The sequence below is a fragment of the Salvia splendens genome, chromosome 4 (assembly GCF_004379255.2).
Source record: "Salvia splendens isolate huo1 chromosome 4, SspV2, whole genome shotgun sequence".
Taxonomy (NCBI): Eukaryota; Viridiplantae; Streptophyta; class Magnoliopsida; order Lamiales; family Lamiaceae; genus Salvia; species Salvia splendens.
This window is the reverse complement of record NC_056035.1, coordinates 9082588-9094994: the sequence shown is the minus strand read 5'-3', so window position 1 is coordinate 9094994 and position 12407 is coordinate 9082588. Positions and strand designations below refer to the sequence as shown.

Below are 12407 nucleotides of genomic sequence, written 5' to 3'. Positions count from 1 at the left end.
TATGCTTTCGGGAGACTATTTCTTGCTATGGTTCTACCTTTTGGCAAGTGGGTCTTTAACATACTATGTGAAAATTGACGTTTTAGATGTGAAAAACATGGCCAGCTTGAGATTTTCAAATCTGTATTTGGACAACGACAATGTGATTCTCCTATTTTACATGGGTGGTGCCCCACTTCTTTATAGAATTGACTATTAAAATGCAAATTGCTTCAAATTAGTGATACATTATTAATGTACTCACCCCTTTTCTAGTGTCTTCTCATAACAGCAGGCACTCACTTGTATGGACGTATTAACACTTATGGAGCAACAATAATGCTTTCCAGTTTCCAAGCAAAAATATATGTCACTTTTATTTACTCATTTTCAGGTGAAAAAATATAGACCAATACTTTTGTAAGAAAAGAGGGTAATGCTTGAAATATGAATTTATGTCGGACCATAATGTCGCAAAATAAGGCATATTGATTTGTCTTGCACTGTTTCATAGGTTCTTTTGCTTTATCTCATAGTAGAAAATAAAAAAAGTTTTGCATAGTAAAATCTATCATCTGTGTGCTCCACTTCTAACTTTTTTTAAACTTTGAGTGATGATAAAATAAACAAGAAATAATATACTATGTGTGTCAAAAAATAAATAAAGATATACTATTAATGTTTGCAAAAGAATTTAGGAAGTAGGCATATATTTCTTGCACGGACATTTATTGCAAAAATATTAATAATGATGCATGCTTTTAAAATGAAGCCGAATTGTGTGGCGCCTTATTGCCTTCAATTTGTTCACCCATTTCCCATTTCAAATTTACAACTCTACTTCACTTCTAAAATGGAAAAAACTTTATGTCAAAATTATTCACATCTACTCCCATCTCTCCTACACGCACACACGAACATGCACACGAGTATATACAGTGTGTCTACTCCCATATATGAGTATTATATAGTGTGTCAAGTCAATCACAATTTATTTATACACAGGGAAAAAAAGATACTCTTTTTGTCTATACGAAAAAATATGAATATTTAGTTTGACATGAATTTTAATGCATAATTAGTAAAGTAAGAGAGGAGTAGTGAAATGATGGTGAAAATAATGTTAATAGAGAGTGAGATCTACAATATTAGCAGTATAGTTGAATTTCCAAAATTAGAAAATTCAATACTCTTTGGGACGGATTTAAAAGATAAAATATTTCATAATACTTTTTAGAGACAGATGAATTAATATTTTTATAATTATAACTGCTTGAACACATTATGACAATGTGTCTTGACTATTAAATTTTATATTCCACTTAATGAAGCAAGGAAAATTATTAATGGACTGGATTCGTTCTTTTTATAGAAAATTGGCTGTTTTATTGGTGGGGAATTTAGGAGCCCTTGATTTTCGAAAGAAAATTTCGTATTGATAACATCCAAATCTCAAAGGAAAATTCACGAGTTAACAAATATCCTCACGTAGTCAACTAACACTCCTAAACTTAATGCTAAAAGACACATGAATTGTTTGACTTAACAAAACAAAGAAGTTCAATAGGAGTAGTATATTTAATTGCTGAGAAACCATTGTAATAAAAGGATGATTGGTTAGCAATGGATCCAATGATGATTTAAATGTGATGAAAGAAATGTGATTTAACACTCAGTTCGAGGGAGTTAAGCGTGCATGTAAAAATGGCTTCTTTCTCTATGAATTTAAGCAGCAAAACAAAAAAGAATTAGTTCAAGAAATAGAAAAAAGAAGGCATTTTTGGGTCTGCAAACCATGTGTTTATTTCACGTGATGCTTTTCAGCCATGTCCCCGTGAGCATGAAATTCGAGGAAAGTGCAAGCGCCCACTCTTCCTAGAGAGAGAGTCGAGTAGTAGAGATCACAAATTCACATTACACAAACAAACTGTTAGAATGGAAAGAATCAATTACCAAAGTATGGAAAAATTGGAGAAATATTGTGTATAGAATAGGTTTATTTACTTTCAGCAAATAGGTTGTTTTGTTGTATACAGTACATCATCGAGCTCCTATTTAAAAGAGATCAATTACTTACAAGAAATAATCTTTGAACACAAACCTCCATTAGTGAAACACCCTGTATTGTGTGAGTAGGGATAAATCGCCATAAATATATACTCCAATTCTTGACTCTTGTTGCGGGCGCTTGCTTGTCTCTCTCTCCACTGGTCAAACCTAATGTGTAGACAGCGACGCTAATTGGCGCTCTTACTTTACACTTCACTGCCCCCCCCCCCCCCCCCAATGATTCACAATAATCTTGTGTCACTCTCCTATAATTACACTTGCTAGATCTGGAGATTCCACCAATTATCTTGATGCTAAAGCTCAAGACAGAAAGCTGTCTCCTTTTCGAGCCCCCATGTTTATTTTCTGTTCATCAAGATTTTGAACCATATGATTATACCCCTTTCTGTTTATTCTAATCATTGATTTGAGTTTCTATCCAAGATTGCACCTTTCAGGATAAAGCAATGCTTTAGTGCATTCATTCGACTATTCATCAATGGCTATTGCTCTCTCTCTGTTTTTGTTGGTGTTGGCTGCATTTCCGCAAGTGAGGTCAGGTGATGCTGAGGCTCTGCTCTCTCTCAAAGACTCCATTGATCCATTGGGATTGCTGCAATGGCGGCAGGGGATGGATGTGTGTGAATGGGAAGGTGTGAAGGAATGCCTTAATGGGAGAGTGATGAAGCTTGTGGTTGAGGGGTTTAATCTGAGTGGGAGATTGAATGGGGGAAGCCTCAATCAGTTGGATCAGCTGAGGGTGTTGAGTTTCAAAGATAACTCACTTTCTGGGGAAATTCCAGAGCTTTCTGGACTTGTGAATCTCAAGTCTCTCTTCCTCAATGACAACAGATTCTCTGGGGGAATCCCAGTTGGTCTCTCCCGCTTGCATCGCCTCAAGGTCACCGTGCTGTCTGGTAACGAGTTATCCGGTCACATTCCTCGTTCATTGCTTGACTTGAGTAGATTGTATGAGCTATATTTGCAGGATAATCAATTGAGCGGTGGTGTTCCTCCATTTGCTCAAAAGAGTTTGAGATTCTTTAATGTGTCTAATAATCTGCTCTCTGGGGAAATCCCCAAAACTGCTGTATTGGTTAGGTTCAATAGTTCCTCGTTCGTTGGTAACACTGATCTGTGTGGCGAACAGATTCAAAAACAGTGTAGTGTTAGTCCATCACATTCAGTAGCACCCCATAAAGATTTAGGGCACAATAAGAGGAATAAGAAGCTTGTTTTGATCATTGCAGTAAGTATAGGAGGATTTTCCTTGTTATGTGCTGCAATCGTGCTTCTAATAGTGTGTTGTAGGAGAAGGGGGAAGGGAAAGGAGGAAAGCGATAAGGTGGTAGCACGAGGGGTGGATGAGCGGACACCTAGTGGCGTTGGTAGGGGTGATAGTGGCAGGGAGCAAGGGAGATTCTCATGGGATCAAGGGGGAGAGGGGCTTGGTGTTTTGGCATTCCTTGGGCCCGGTGACCAATTGATGAGCTATAGTATGGAGGATTTGTTGAAGGCCTCAGCTGAGACGTTGGGGAGGGGAACGATGGGGAGCACTTACAAAGCAGTGATGGAGTCGGGGTACATTGTGACCGTTAAGAGGCTCAAGGAGTCGAGGTACCCTAGGATGGAGGAGTTCAGGAGGCACATTGAGATTCTTGGTAGGTTAAGGCATCCTAATCTGGTCCCCCTCCGGGCCTATTTCCACGCAAAGGAGGAACGCCTGCTCGTGTATGATTATTTCCCAAATGGCAGCCTCTTCACTCTAGTACATGGTAAGCTGCATCTTTCACTTCAATTACTTGAAATGTGTCTGGTTTTGTGCTGTTTCTGTCAGTAGTTATAATAGTAGTATATACCTTGATCTGTTTTCCTACTTCCTGCAAAACTTATGTATAAAAAGTGATGAGATAATTATGAAATAGCTCTCTTTTTTAGCAAACCAGTTTTCAAGAACATATTGTGTTTCTCTCTTGCTCATGTAAATAAATGTCTACGACTTCCATTTGTGCTTGCTAAAACTGAACAGTTTACACAAACAAGTCTTGATCCATACACTGTACTAGTATCTATCTTACATTCAGCTTTGGTTATGCTTAAAAAAATGGTTCAAACTCGACATTAGAGGTCACTTGAAAGAGAACAAACCACTTATCATGTTTCTTACTTATAATACTCCATCCATCCCCGAATAAAAGTCCTATCTGGAAACGAATTCTGCCCCGAACAAGTGGATACTTTGCTTACTCGAAACCACTTTTGCAGGAACAAAAGCTGCAGGTGGTTCAAAGCCTCTGCATTGGACATCATGTCTGAAAATCGGAGAGGACTTAGCAGCTGGATTGGTTCACATCCATCAAAACCCGGGCCTGACTCATGGCAACCTCAAGGCAACCAATGTTCTTCTGGGGTCCGACTTTGAGTCCTGTCTCACGGACTACGGCCTAACCCCCTTTAGGAACCCAAACTCACACGAGGAGTCCGGGGTCTCCTCCCTCTTCTACAGGGCCCCTGAATGTCGCGACCCAAGAAAGCCCGCGACTCAAGAGGATGATGTGTACAGCTATGGAGTCCTCCTGCTGGAGCTACTGACTGGAAAGACTCCTTTCCAGGATCTCGTCGAGGAGCACAGCTCGGATATACCTAAGTGGGTGAAGTCGGTCAGGGAGGAGACAACGGAGTCTGGGGATGAGCATTCGTCGGGCAATGAGGCATCCGAGGAGAAGCTGAATGCTCTTGTCAACATTGCGATGGCGTGTGTTTGTGTCGAAAGTGGGAGCCGGCCGGTGATGAAGGACGTTGTGAGGATGATCAGGGAGGCGAGGGCGGAGGCACAGGTGCATGTGTCGTCGAACAGCAGCGATCACTCGCCCGGGCGGTGGTCGGATACGGTTCAGAGCTTGACAAGGGAGGATCATTCAAGCATATGAGTGAACATGAATGGGATGGTTTGGTTTCATGCCAATATATGCCATGATGATTTTGTGTATTCTTTTGTTTCTCCAAAAGTGTATTTTTGAGGTTAGATTATATTTTATTTAGTCATTGCTCTTTGGCTTGGGATGTTTGGCTTTTTATAAATGGTTTGTGACGTTTGGAATACAAGACGGTTTCCTTATGTATTTGTCATGATTCTAATTTCTAACTAAACTATTTTTGCTTCTGGATTGATAATTTTGACTTCTATAACTTATCTTAAAAGACATAAATTTAATCACACGCATAATTAAATCGAAGTCGATCGATACTCAACTCACTAAGGTCGAAACATCTGTATACAAGATTGAATAATCAGAGAAATTTATAGAGTCATCTTGAATCAATTTTCCTTCTCATTGATGAAATCTCATCCAAAATCAGACTAAACAATTTTATTGGGAATAAATTACAACTTCAATAGAACCATGATTGAATGGGTGGCTGCATATTTGATAAGCATAACTTTCTGTCAAATGCTAGTTTCTAGTATTTCACATTTACATGTAGAAGAAGGCGGGCTGCAGCGGTAGCTAACTAGTTCTCTCTGAAAACAAGGCACTGTCTCATCTCATGGTCCAAAACAAGGCGGCTTGTTTCTTTGCGACCATCTGCATCTGTTGCACCTCCACCAAAAACAATCCACGCCTTCAAATATCTCCAAAACCAATTATAAACGAGGCATAATACGCTATTTCTCCTGGAGATGTATGCTAAAAGCTGGTGTGACCCGAGTTATAAATGGTCATCAGCATCCTGGCTCCTGCTTCAGAGGTATTGAACTTGAAGCACCAAATGTCATGCGCTGGAGATATGAAACAGAGAGAGGCAATATCAGTCATGACCCATTGCAATGAAATGCGATAAGATATATTGACTCTGGTCGAGACTGAGCTAATACTCTGAATATCTCATCATTTATTATGGTTTATTTGTGTGAAGGAATACATATACTAGCAGCAGATGTTTCATTGCAGAAATAAGGGGGAATCATGTTTCATTGCAGAAATAAGGGGGAATCATGTTATACGCAAACAGACACAAGATCTATAGATAAGCCAAAAATGAACACTCAATACTTGTTACAGGTTCTCAAGCTATTTCCATTTTCAATGTGACTAGATGATTTATTGCCATTAATGATAATCCTGAAGAGAAACAGCAGGACATACCTGAGATGAATATGGAAAAATACTACAAACAAGTTCCTCATTTAAGAGAACAGGAAGTGGTGGCATTTGACTCATAATCCCAGGCATGTTTTTCATGCTGCATGAATAAGAGGTGAAAACTATACTCACTTAAAAAAGTAAGTTGCACTTAAGGGACCAACAAGAGTGACATACTCATTCAAAACTGTCGTTAAGTTGTTCCTCGTATGGAAAAAGAGATCAATGTTTTCCTGCAACTGATACATGGATGTCAAGATCAGGAGAGTCTGAACACAAGTAAAGGATTTATTATGGAAATAGATTATCAAAGTAAATCAAACACAAATAGATCCACCGCCTATCAATACTTCATACACAAGACACAAACCAAAATGCCAGCCACAAGTTTCTTTTCACTTCGTTGATTATAAATTTGATTGGCAGTGAACCTAATAAGAACCAACAACCACATCACATAGCATCCATATTTATGGAGCATCTCATAGAAAGAAGATACAACTCAAGATCATTGTCATTTTATGCTAACAAAAAAGAGCCAACAAAAAAGATACAAATCATGCACTTTATTCAAGTGAAACTCAAAAGACAAAAAAACTTCTAAGTTGAATCTGAGTTTCCAGAGGAAGATTGAAGAATTCTGTGTACTCTTAAAGCTGCTACAGGTTGAGGGTGTAAAGAAACTTTTATAGTTCCAGATTTTCTTTATTGGAGTCTTTAGGTAGGATTCACGACCTGACGTATAGTTGCAGTTTTAAAATAGGTTAAGATCCAGTACCAGTTCCCTACTTGGTCTTAAATTCCATTTCCTCGTGTAGATTCTAAGCTCATCTATTCCTCGTGTAGTCTTCGTAATTTGGCATTTAATTGTCACCAAAACTATTTTGGACTTTTCGATGGGTTTCTTCAACATTGATACTTGATAGGAAAGTACTATCTTCTCTTCTCTCTAGCTTTCTCTCTGCTTTCTATTTTACCCATCCAAAGATCCGATTTGTTTACATCATTATCATATTGTAAGTGACAGTGACCATCCATTAATAGTGAAGAGCAACTGGCATTCCAATATGCATAAAGTTAGCATTGAATAACCATGTCGAAATAAAACAGGGCCAACCAAGTTGCTATTATGCTTCTCCTCCAAGGTCTTCTATTACAAGTACAAGATAACCAACATAATATTGATTTCAGAGTCGTATTCCAGACTTAGATTCTAAACTTTGAGGCATCGAAAATTCAAGTTTCTAGTTAGAAAACCACAAAAATCATTAAAATAGCTGAAATTTTCAAAATGGGCACTCTCTACTTTCAGTTACCACCAGAATCGTCCATTTCATGGTGAGAAGTAAGTTCATTGCATATATCAACTATATTCTAGAATTAATACTCCTAGGATATATTAGATCAGATGACATACTGCTAAAAACAATTCTAAAACAATTAAGACAAACCACTGTTTGGGATAAACATCGTTATTAACACAAACCACATCCACTATTGATATAATTTATCACTGAGAACTGGATAAAGTTCCAACAATGTTATCATTGGTATTTCTCATGCAGCTGATTCATGTAGCACAAGAAACAATTAATTAGATGTTGATAACACATCAATCAGGGCTGGGTACTATGGTATTTCAAGCAGAAATGTTATGGCAAAAGAAAAAAGTTGGGTACTATCGGGTCGGGTCAATTCAATAATAGACGCCTGTTGGCATTCCACCCTTCCTTCTCCTTTCAGGGCCTATCCGAAAGAGAATCCAGTACTTCTTGGTCGTGAATATCTGAACTGGTTGTTCACTGTTCAAGAATTCTTGTTTGGGCAGTTCATACCATCCATACATAGTGTATCCCGACATAGTGGCGTTTTGATACCATCGGGAACAGGAAAACAAAATCCCAAGGAATCCAAAAAATGGAAAAATTGGATGTATGTTCAACGGATCACACCTAAGACTTCATTAAAATTTGGCTTGTATGTGTATGGTCAATTGAGCAATCCCCGGGTATTTGCACAAAAAGAGTGAGAAATTTAACTCCGTCGGAGAATGGTACTTATCAAGTTATACATGATTAATTTCACATGGAGAACTTATGGTCAGGAAAAATGTTTGTTTTCCAGCTACTATTGGCACAATGGCACTTATACATTAAGACATTCTATCATCCCACCCCCAACCACAACAAATACATTCTTTATTATTTAATCCCATGCTGACTGCTTACTATCCTTACATTTCTTGGTTCATGCCTCATTTGAATATTAGGAAGTTGGTCTTCTATTAATATGAAAAGTGGTTGGGGGGGGGATGAATATACTTAGAATCGGCTTGGAAAATTGTTCTAAATTTGATTGTAAACGTATCTCATTCACATAAAAGAACTGCAATGCTTTATTCCTTCAGGGTTTGGAGGTGCATTACCTTGAGAGTTGAAAGATTTGCAGATATTTGACCAAAAGCATGGTTATTTTCTTCCAATAGATGCCTGGCTCTGGAACTAAGTACTGAAAAATATACAGAAAATTAGTTCACTACATTAAAAAAGAACAGAAACAGGAAAGAGAATGGGGAAAGAAATAAAAGAAACCCCCACGACTCCAGTTTATGGTCATAAGCAAAAGTGATGCACAATGTGTGCAGACTAGTAAACAGCAAGATATAAAAGATCTCATAGTATCACGAAGTTGTTCCAAGTAAGAAATAAATCTAAACCCTGGATTACAAGGAAATCAGAGCGATCCCAATAAAAATGAGACAGACCTCCTGAAAATATGTAATCACCACTTTGGTTATGATGGTTTGAAGGTAAAGAATATCCAGGCAAGTTCACCGTTGGAGATGAAGGGACATTATTCTTCAGAGATGCCTCCATTAGTGTATCCTGAGAAAATAAGTAAGCTTCAAACAGCTAATTTCTCATAAGAAGATAACTGGTGAGTCATTATCAGAAAAGCAGTGCATGGTAAGGTAAGAGCACGTTTTGAATAATATAGTGTACAAGTTCAAACGTTAAAGTATTTTTGGGCACTTCAATTGGTAAAGGCAAAAAAGTCAGAAACACAATGTGAAAAACAACGGAAAAACTATACACTATAACAAGATGATCAAGGTAAAGTATCTCGAGGCCACAACCAAAAATTTAGTAGCAACTAGCGTTAGAAGAACAAAATTCGGAAGTACATGATACTTGAACAAGATTTCACGACCTGAGTTTAAAATTAAGCTCGTCTCCTTTCCTTTTCACATCATTTTTACCCTTCTGTAATTGTGCATGTGTGTTTTAGTATTTTTTATTCGTTTTATTTCTTTCGGGGGAGGGGTGAAGGCCCATTGGACTACCCTGCTGTCCCAGAGGTATAATCCCACTTCCCCGTGTGGAAACAAGATCCCAACCTGATCAGGTAGCTTGCATTTCAATCAACAAAAACCCAATTGCTTATCTTTTCAATGCATTGCTAGGATAAACATCTTCTTAGGCCTCAGTGCAGTAGTTTTTCTCCACTTGACTTTCTCAATGCTCAAGTATTTGTAAATTCACAAGTCACAAGTATACTACTCAACATAATGAAAAGTACACAAGCAAAAAATAACAGTAATCTACCTTCCTGTGCTTCATTTTCTTCCCGAAGCTTGGATCCTCCTGTTTCCTTCGCTTTCTCTAAAAGACAGCAGTCTTAATTAGGAAACTAAACTAAAAGATGTTGGAACACTCTAAATCAGGCACAAGAAAAGTACATGGCTTTGACATTGATAATAATCATAAAAACTACGACTTTTTTTGGGCATACACAACAATCAATTGGGATCTCAACAAAGAATGTAACTTACCATCATCCATCTACACCGAAGAGCAACATCACGTACAGTTTTTTCCTGGAGGTAGGCAGCTATCTTAATATACTGCAGAATATGGGGCTCATTCGCATACCTACAGATTGAAGTAAATTGAACAAAATGATATAAGTCAACCTTTTGAAACTAAAATTAGATAGGCACTGATAGAAAGTAAATCTAAATAAGAACTGCCCTAAACAACACAAATTACATACTAAAACAAGAAGACAGTATATGCAGCAGAAAAAAAATCTCTGTGTTCTAATAGAGGGATTATGTGAAGTAATTGCATCAACCTGAATCGTATGAGTAGGAAACTGGTGCAATTGATAAACCTCAGTAATAGCAGCTTGACTACTCATGGCATTACAACATTTTTATTGATGTGGTCATTCTAGAGTACATCAGTTTTCCTTTAAGAAAGATACCCCCTTGTAATATAAGTAAAAGAATTTCAAACGCATTGTTCCAGCTTGATGTTAAGTAATAACAGCTGATCAACAACAAAAATCTCAACGGATAAGTTCTATACAATGCATTACGTCTAGTAGTAATGGCAGGGTGCACGTAAAACAAAATTTAGGATAAACCCAAATTCACATCCAGCTTGGACATACTCAAATGATCAGTAATCATCGCACCAAAGAGAAACAAAAATGCAGTTCAGGATCATACAGCAGCAGAATAAAGAAATCCACGCGAACAGATCACACATTTGAAACCAAAAATTGCATCTAGGTTCTAATCCACTTCCATCAATTTTTAATGGCCCCATGCATTAGGCATCTACGACTGCAGATAGCATACAATAGGGAAAACGATCACTTGCAAGTAACAAACATCACACGCGTGCGTGTGTACAATTATGATCGTGCAAAGTGCTCTTCAAAAATGTGGAGAAAACTGGTTTCCTTTACTAATATAGAAGGAACTACCTACTTGACCAGACCTTCCTCAAGCTTATACTGTTCCTCGACAGACCACTCCACCGCCAGCCCCGTGTCGTGCTTCAACCCCGGCACCGAGTCCAGCAAAAGCGGGGACGTGGAAGGGCCCGGGGAGTTGTTCTGCGCTGAGAAATACTGCATCCCCCCGGAAGAGCAATCGACTGCGCCCAAATTCAAGCTTCCCCCGGGGTTAATGTAGTAATTAGGCATGGGAGCTAGGTCATACCCTGCGGAGCCGCCGCTGCTGCCGCTGCTAATCCCCCCGGCGCCAGATTCGTAGAGCGCGCCGTGATGTTGAAATCCGGGGTTGAACTCACCCGCCATATACTTGTGAATTTGTCTCGGTTGAAAATCATAAAAAATCGCAGCTCCACTTGGATTTTGTGGCAACAGTTGGTTGGATTTTGGGTCTCCTTCGCATTACTAACCGCCACACTTTGAATTCCAACTCCAATTGCAATTGAAAGCAGAAAAGCGCACTTCCAGTTGTCTGATTGCGTTTGCGACTGTGTGTGAGAGAGAGGGAGAGGGGATTGAAGGAGGAGAGGTGGAATGGAGATTTGAGCAGGCTACGGGTGTTGGTGTTGGTGTTGGTGTTGGTGTTGGTGTTGGCTCCTTTTTCTCTTTTGCTCTGTAATTATTGCGTAGTGAAGATGCACACATAGTTTTGCTAATACTTATGATTGGTTTTCGGAAATATTATTCAAATGGATATATATAAACAAGCAAAAGTGGGATGAATGGATATTTCTCAATTTCACAACTTTCTTCTGTTGCAATACAGTGCAACTATTTCTACCACTTCTATATTTATTTTTCCTTCCTTTATGTAGGAGTAATAGCTAATTATATAATCTTGTTTATCTATTGTCTTCCAAAAAAAATCATGTTTATCTAATAATTGAGATTTGTAAAAGTATTTTAAGTCATAAGAAGCACGTATGTATATATTTTTAATGTTTGATGTTAAATAAATAATTGCATGCTATTAAACACAAAAATATTTTGTTAAAAAAACATCAAGTAAACTCCGAATTTTACACTTGTAGACAAGTAGTTTATTTGTATTTCAACTGAATAGCCTTCATATAATTTAAAGTATATATCCATGCCGAATATGTACGTTTGGACATGGAATAATTATTGGGCACAAAACATGTAGTTGAACTTAGCATAAAATGCATAAAATATGACCTTTTCATCATGTATTCAGATTATATTGTTATGTTAATTTTAAACACATAAAATATACTAGTACTATATATAGCAAAATGAATAAAAATACTATAGATGGTTATATTGAATAGAATACTTATACGTGGTAATACCAAGATATAATCTAAGATTGCGTTGTGAGATTATTTTAGTCATAGATGGTTAGCTATGACTAATTATCCCATTATTATCCATCTAGGATTGGGTTGAGAGATTGAATCTCATAAACCAAAC

The 12407-nt window shown here is 37.8% G+C and overlaps 2 protein-coding genes across 3 annotated transcripts; one reads left to right on the top strand and one right to left on the bottom strand.

Moving 5' to 3' along the window:
* The first annotated feature begins 2095 nt into the window (after positions 1–2095).
* On the top strand, positions 2096–5146 carry LOC121801507 (inactive leucine-rich repeat receptor-like serine/threonine-protein kinase At1g60630). The gene is made up of 2 exons (XM_042201010.1): positions 2096–3803; positions 4294–5146. Exons 1-2 carry the CDS (start codon positions 2528–2530, stop codon positions 4956–4958), a joined length of 1941 nt encoding a protein of 646 aa, XP_042056944.1. The 5' UTR covers positions 2096–2527; the 3' UTR covers positions 4959–5146.
* A 196-nt stretch (positions 5147–5342) lies between these two features.
* On the bottom strand, positions 5343–11637 carry LOC121798390. 2 transcript variants are annotated; one of them, XM_042197367.1, is made up of 8 exons: positions 10951–11637; positions 10006–10105; positions 9779–9835; positions 8938–9058; positions 8599–8681; positions 6351–6412; positions 6177–6273; positions 5343–5809 (listed from the first exon to the last, which is right to left on the bottom strand). In XM_042197367.1, the coding sequence occupies exons 1-8, from the start codon at positions 11280–11282 to the stop codon at positions 5753–5755; spliced, it is 909 nt and encodes a 302-aa protein (XP_042053301.1). In that variant the 5' UTR covers positions 11283–11637; the 3' UTR covers positions 5343–5752. The 2 variants fall into 2 exon arrangements, with proteins under 2 accessions (XP_042053301.1, XP_042053302.1); XM_042197368.1 differs by having other exon boundaries at positions 6351–6406.
* Between the last annotated feature and the right edge of the window lie 770 nt (positions 11638–12407).

What these genes read in the sequence shown, in the direction of transcription:
- LOC121801507 (XM_042201010.1), top strand. Translation starts at nt 2,528, where the DNA reads ATGGCTATTGCTCTCTCTCTGTTTTTGTTGGTGTTGGCTGCATTTCCG. An exon ending in CCTCTTCACTCTAGTACATG is followed by an intron (nt 3,804 to 4,293) that starts GTAAGCTGCATC and finishes CCACTTTTGCAG; the next exon opens with GAACAAAAGCTGCAGGTGGT.
- LOC121798390 (XM_042197367.1), bottom strand. Translation starts at nt 11,282, where the DNA reads ATGGCGGGTGAGTTCAACCCCGGATTTCAACATCACGGCGCGCTCTAC. An exon ending in CAAATCTTTCAACTCTCAAG is followed by an intron (nt 6,413 to 8,598) that starts GTAATGCACCTC and finishes TCCATGTATCAG; the next exon opens with TTGCAGGAAAACATTGATCT. An exon ending in TTTTTCCATATTCATCTCAG is followed by an intron (nt 5,810 to 6,176) that starts GTATGTCCTGCT and finishes TCATATCTCCAG; the next exon opens with CGCATGACATTTGGTGCTTC.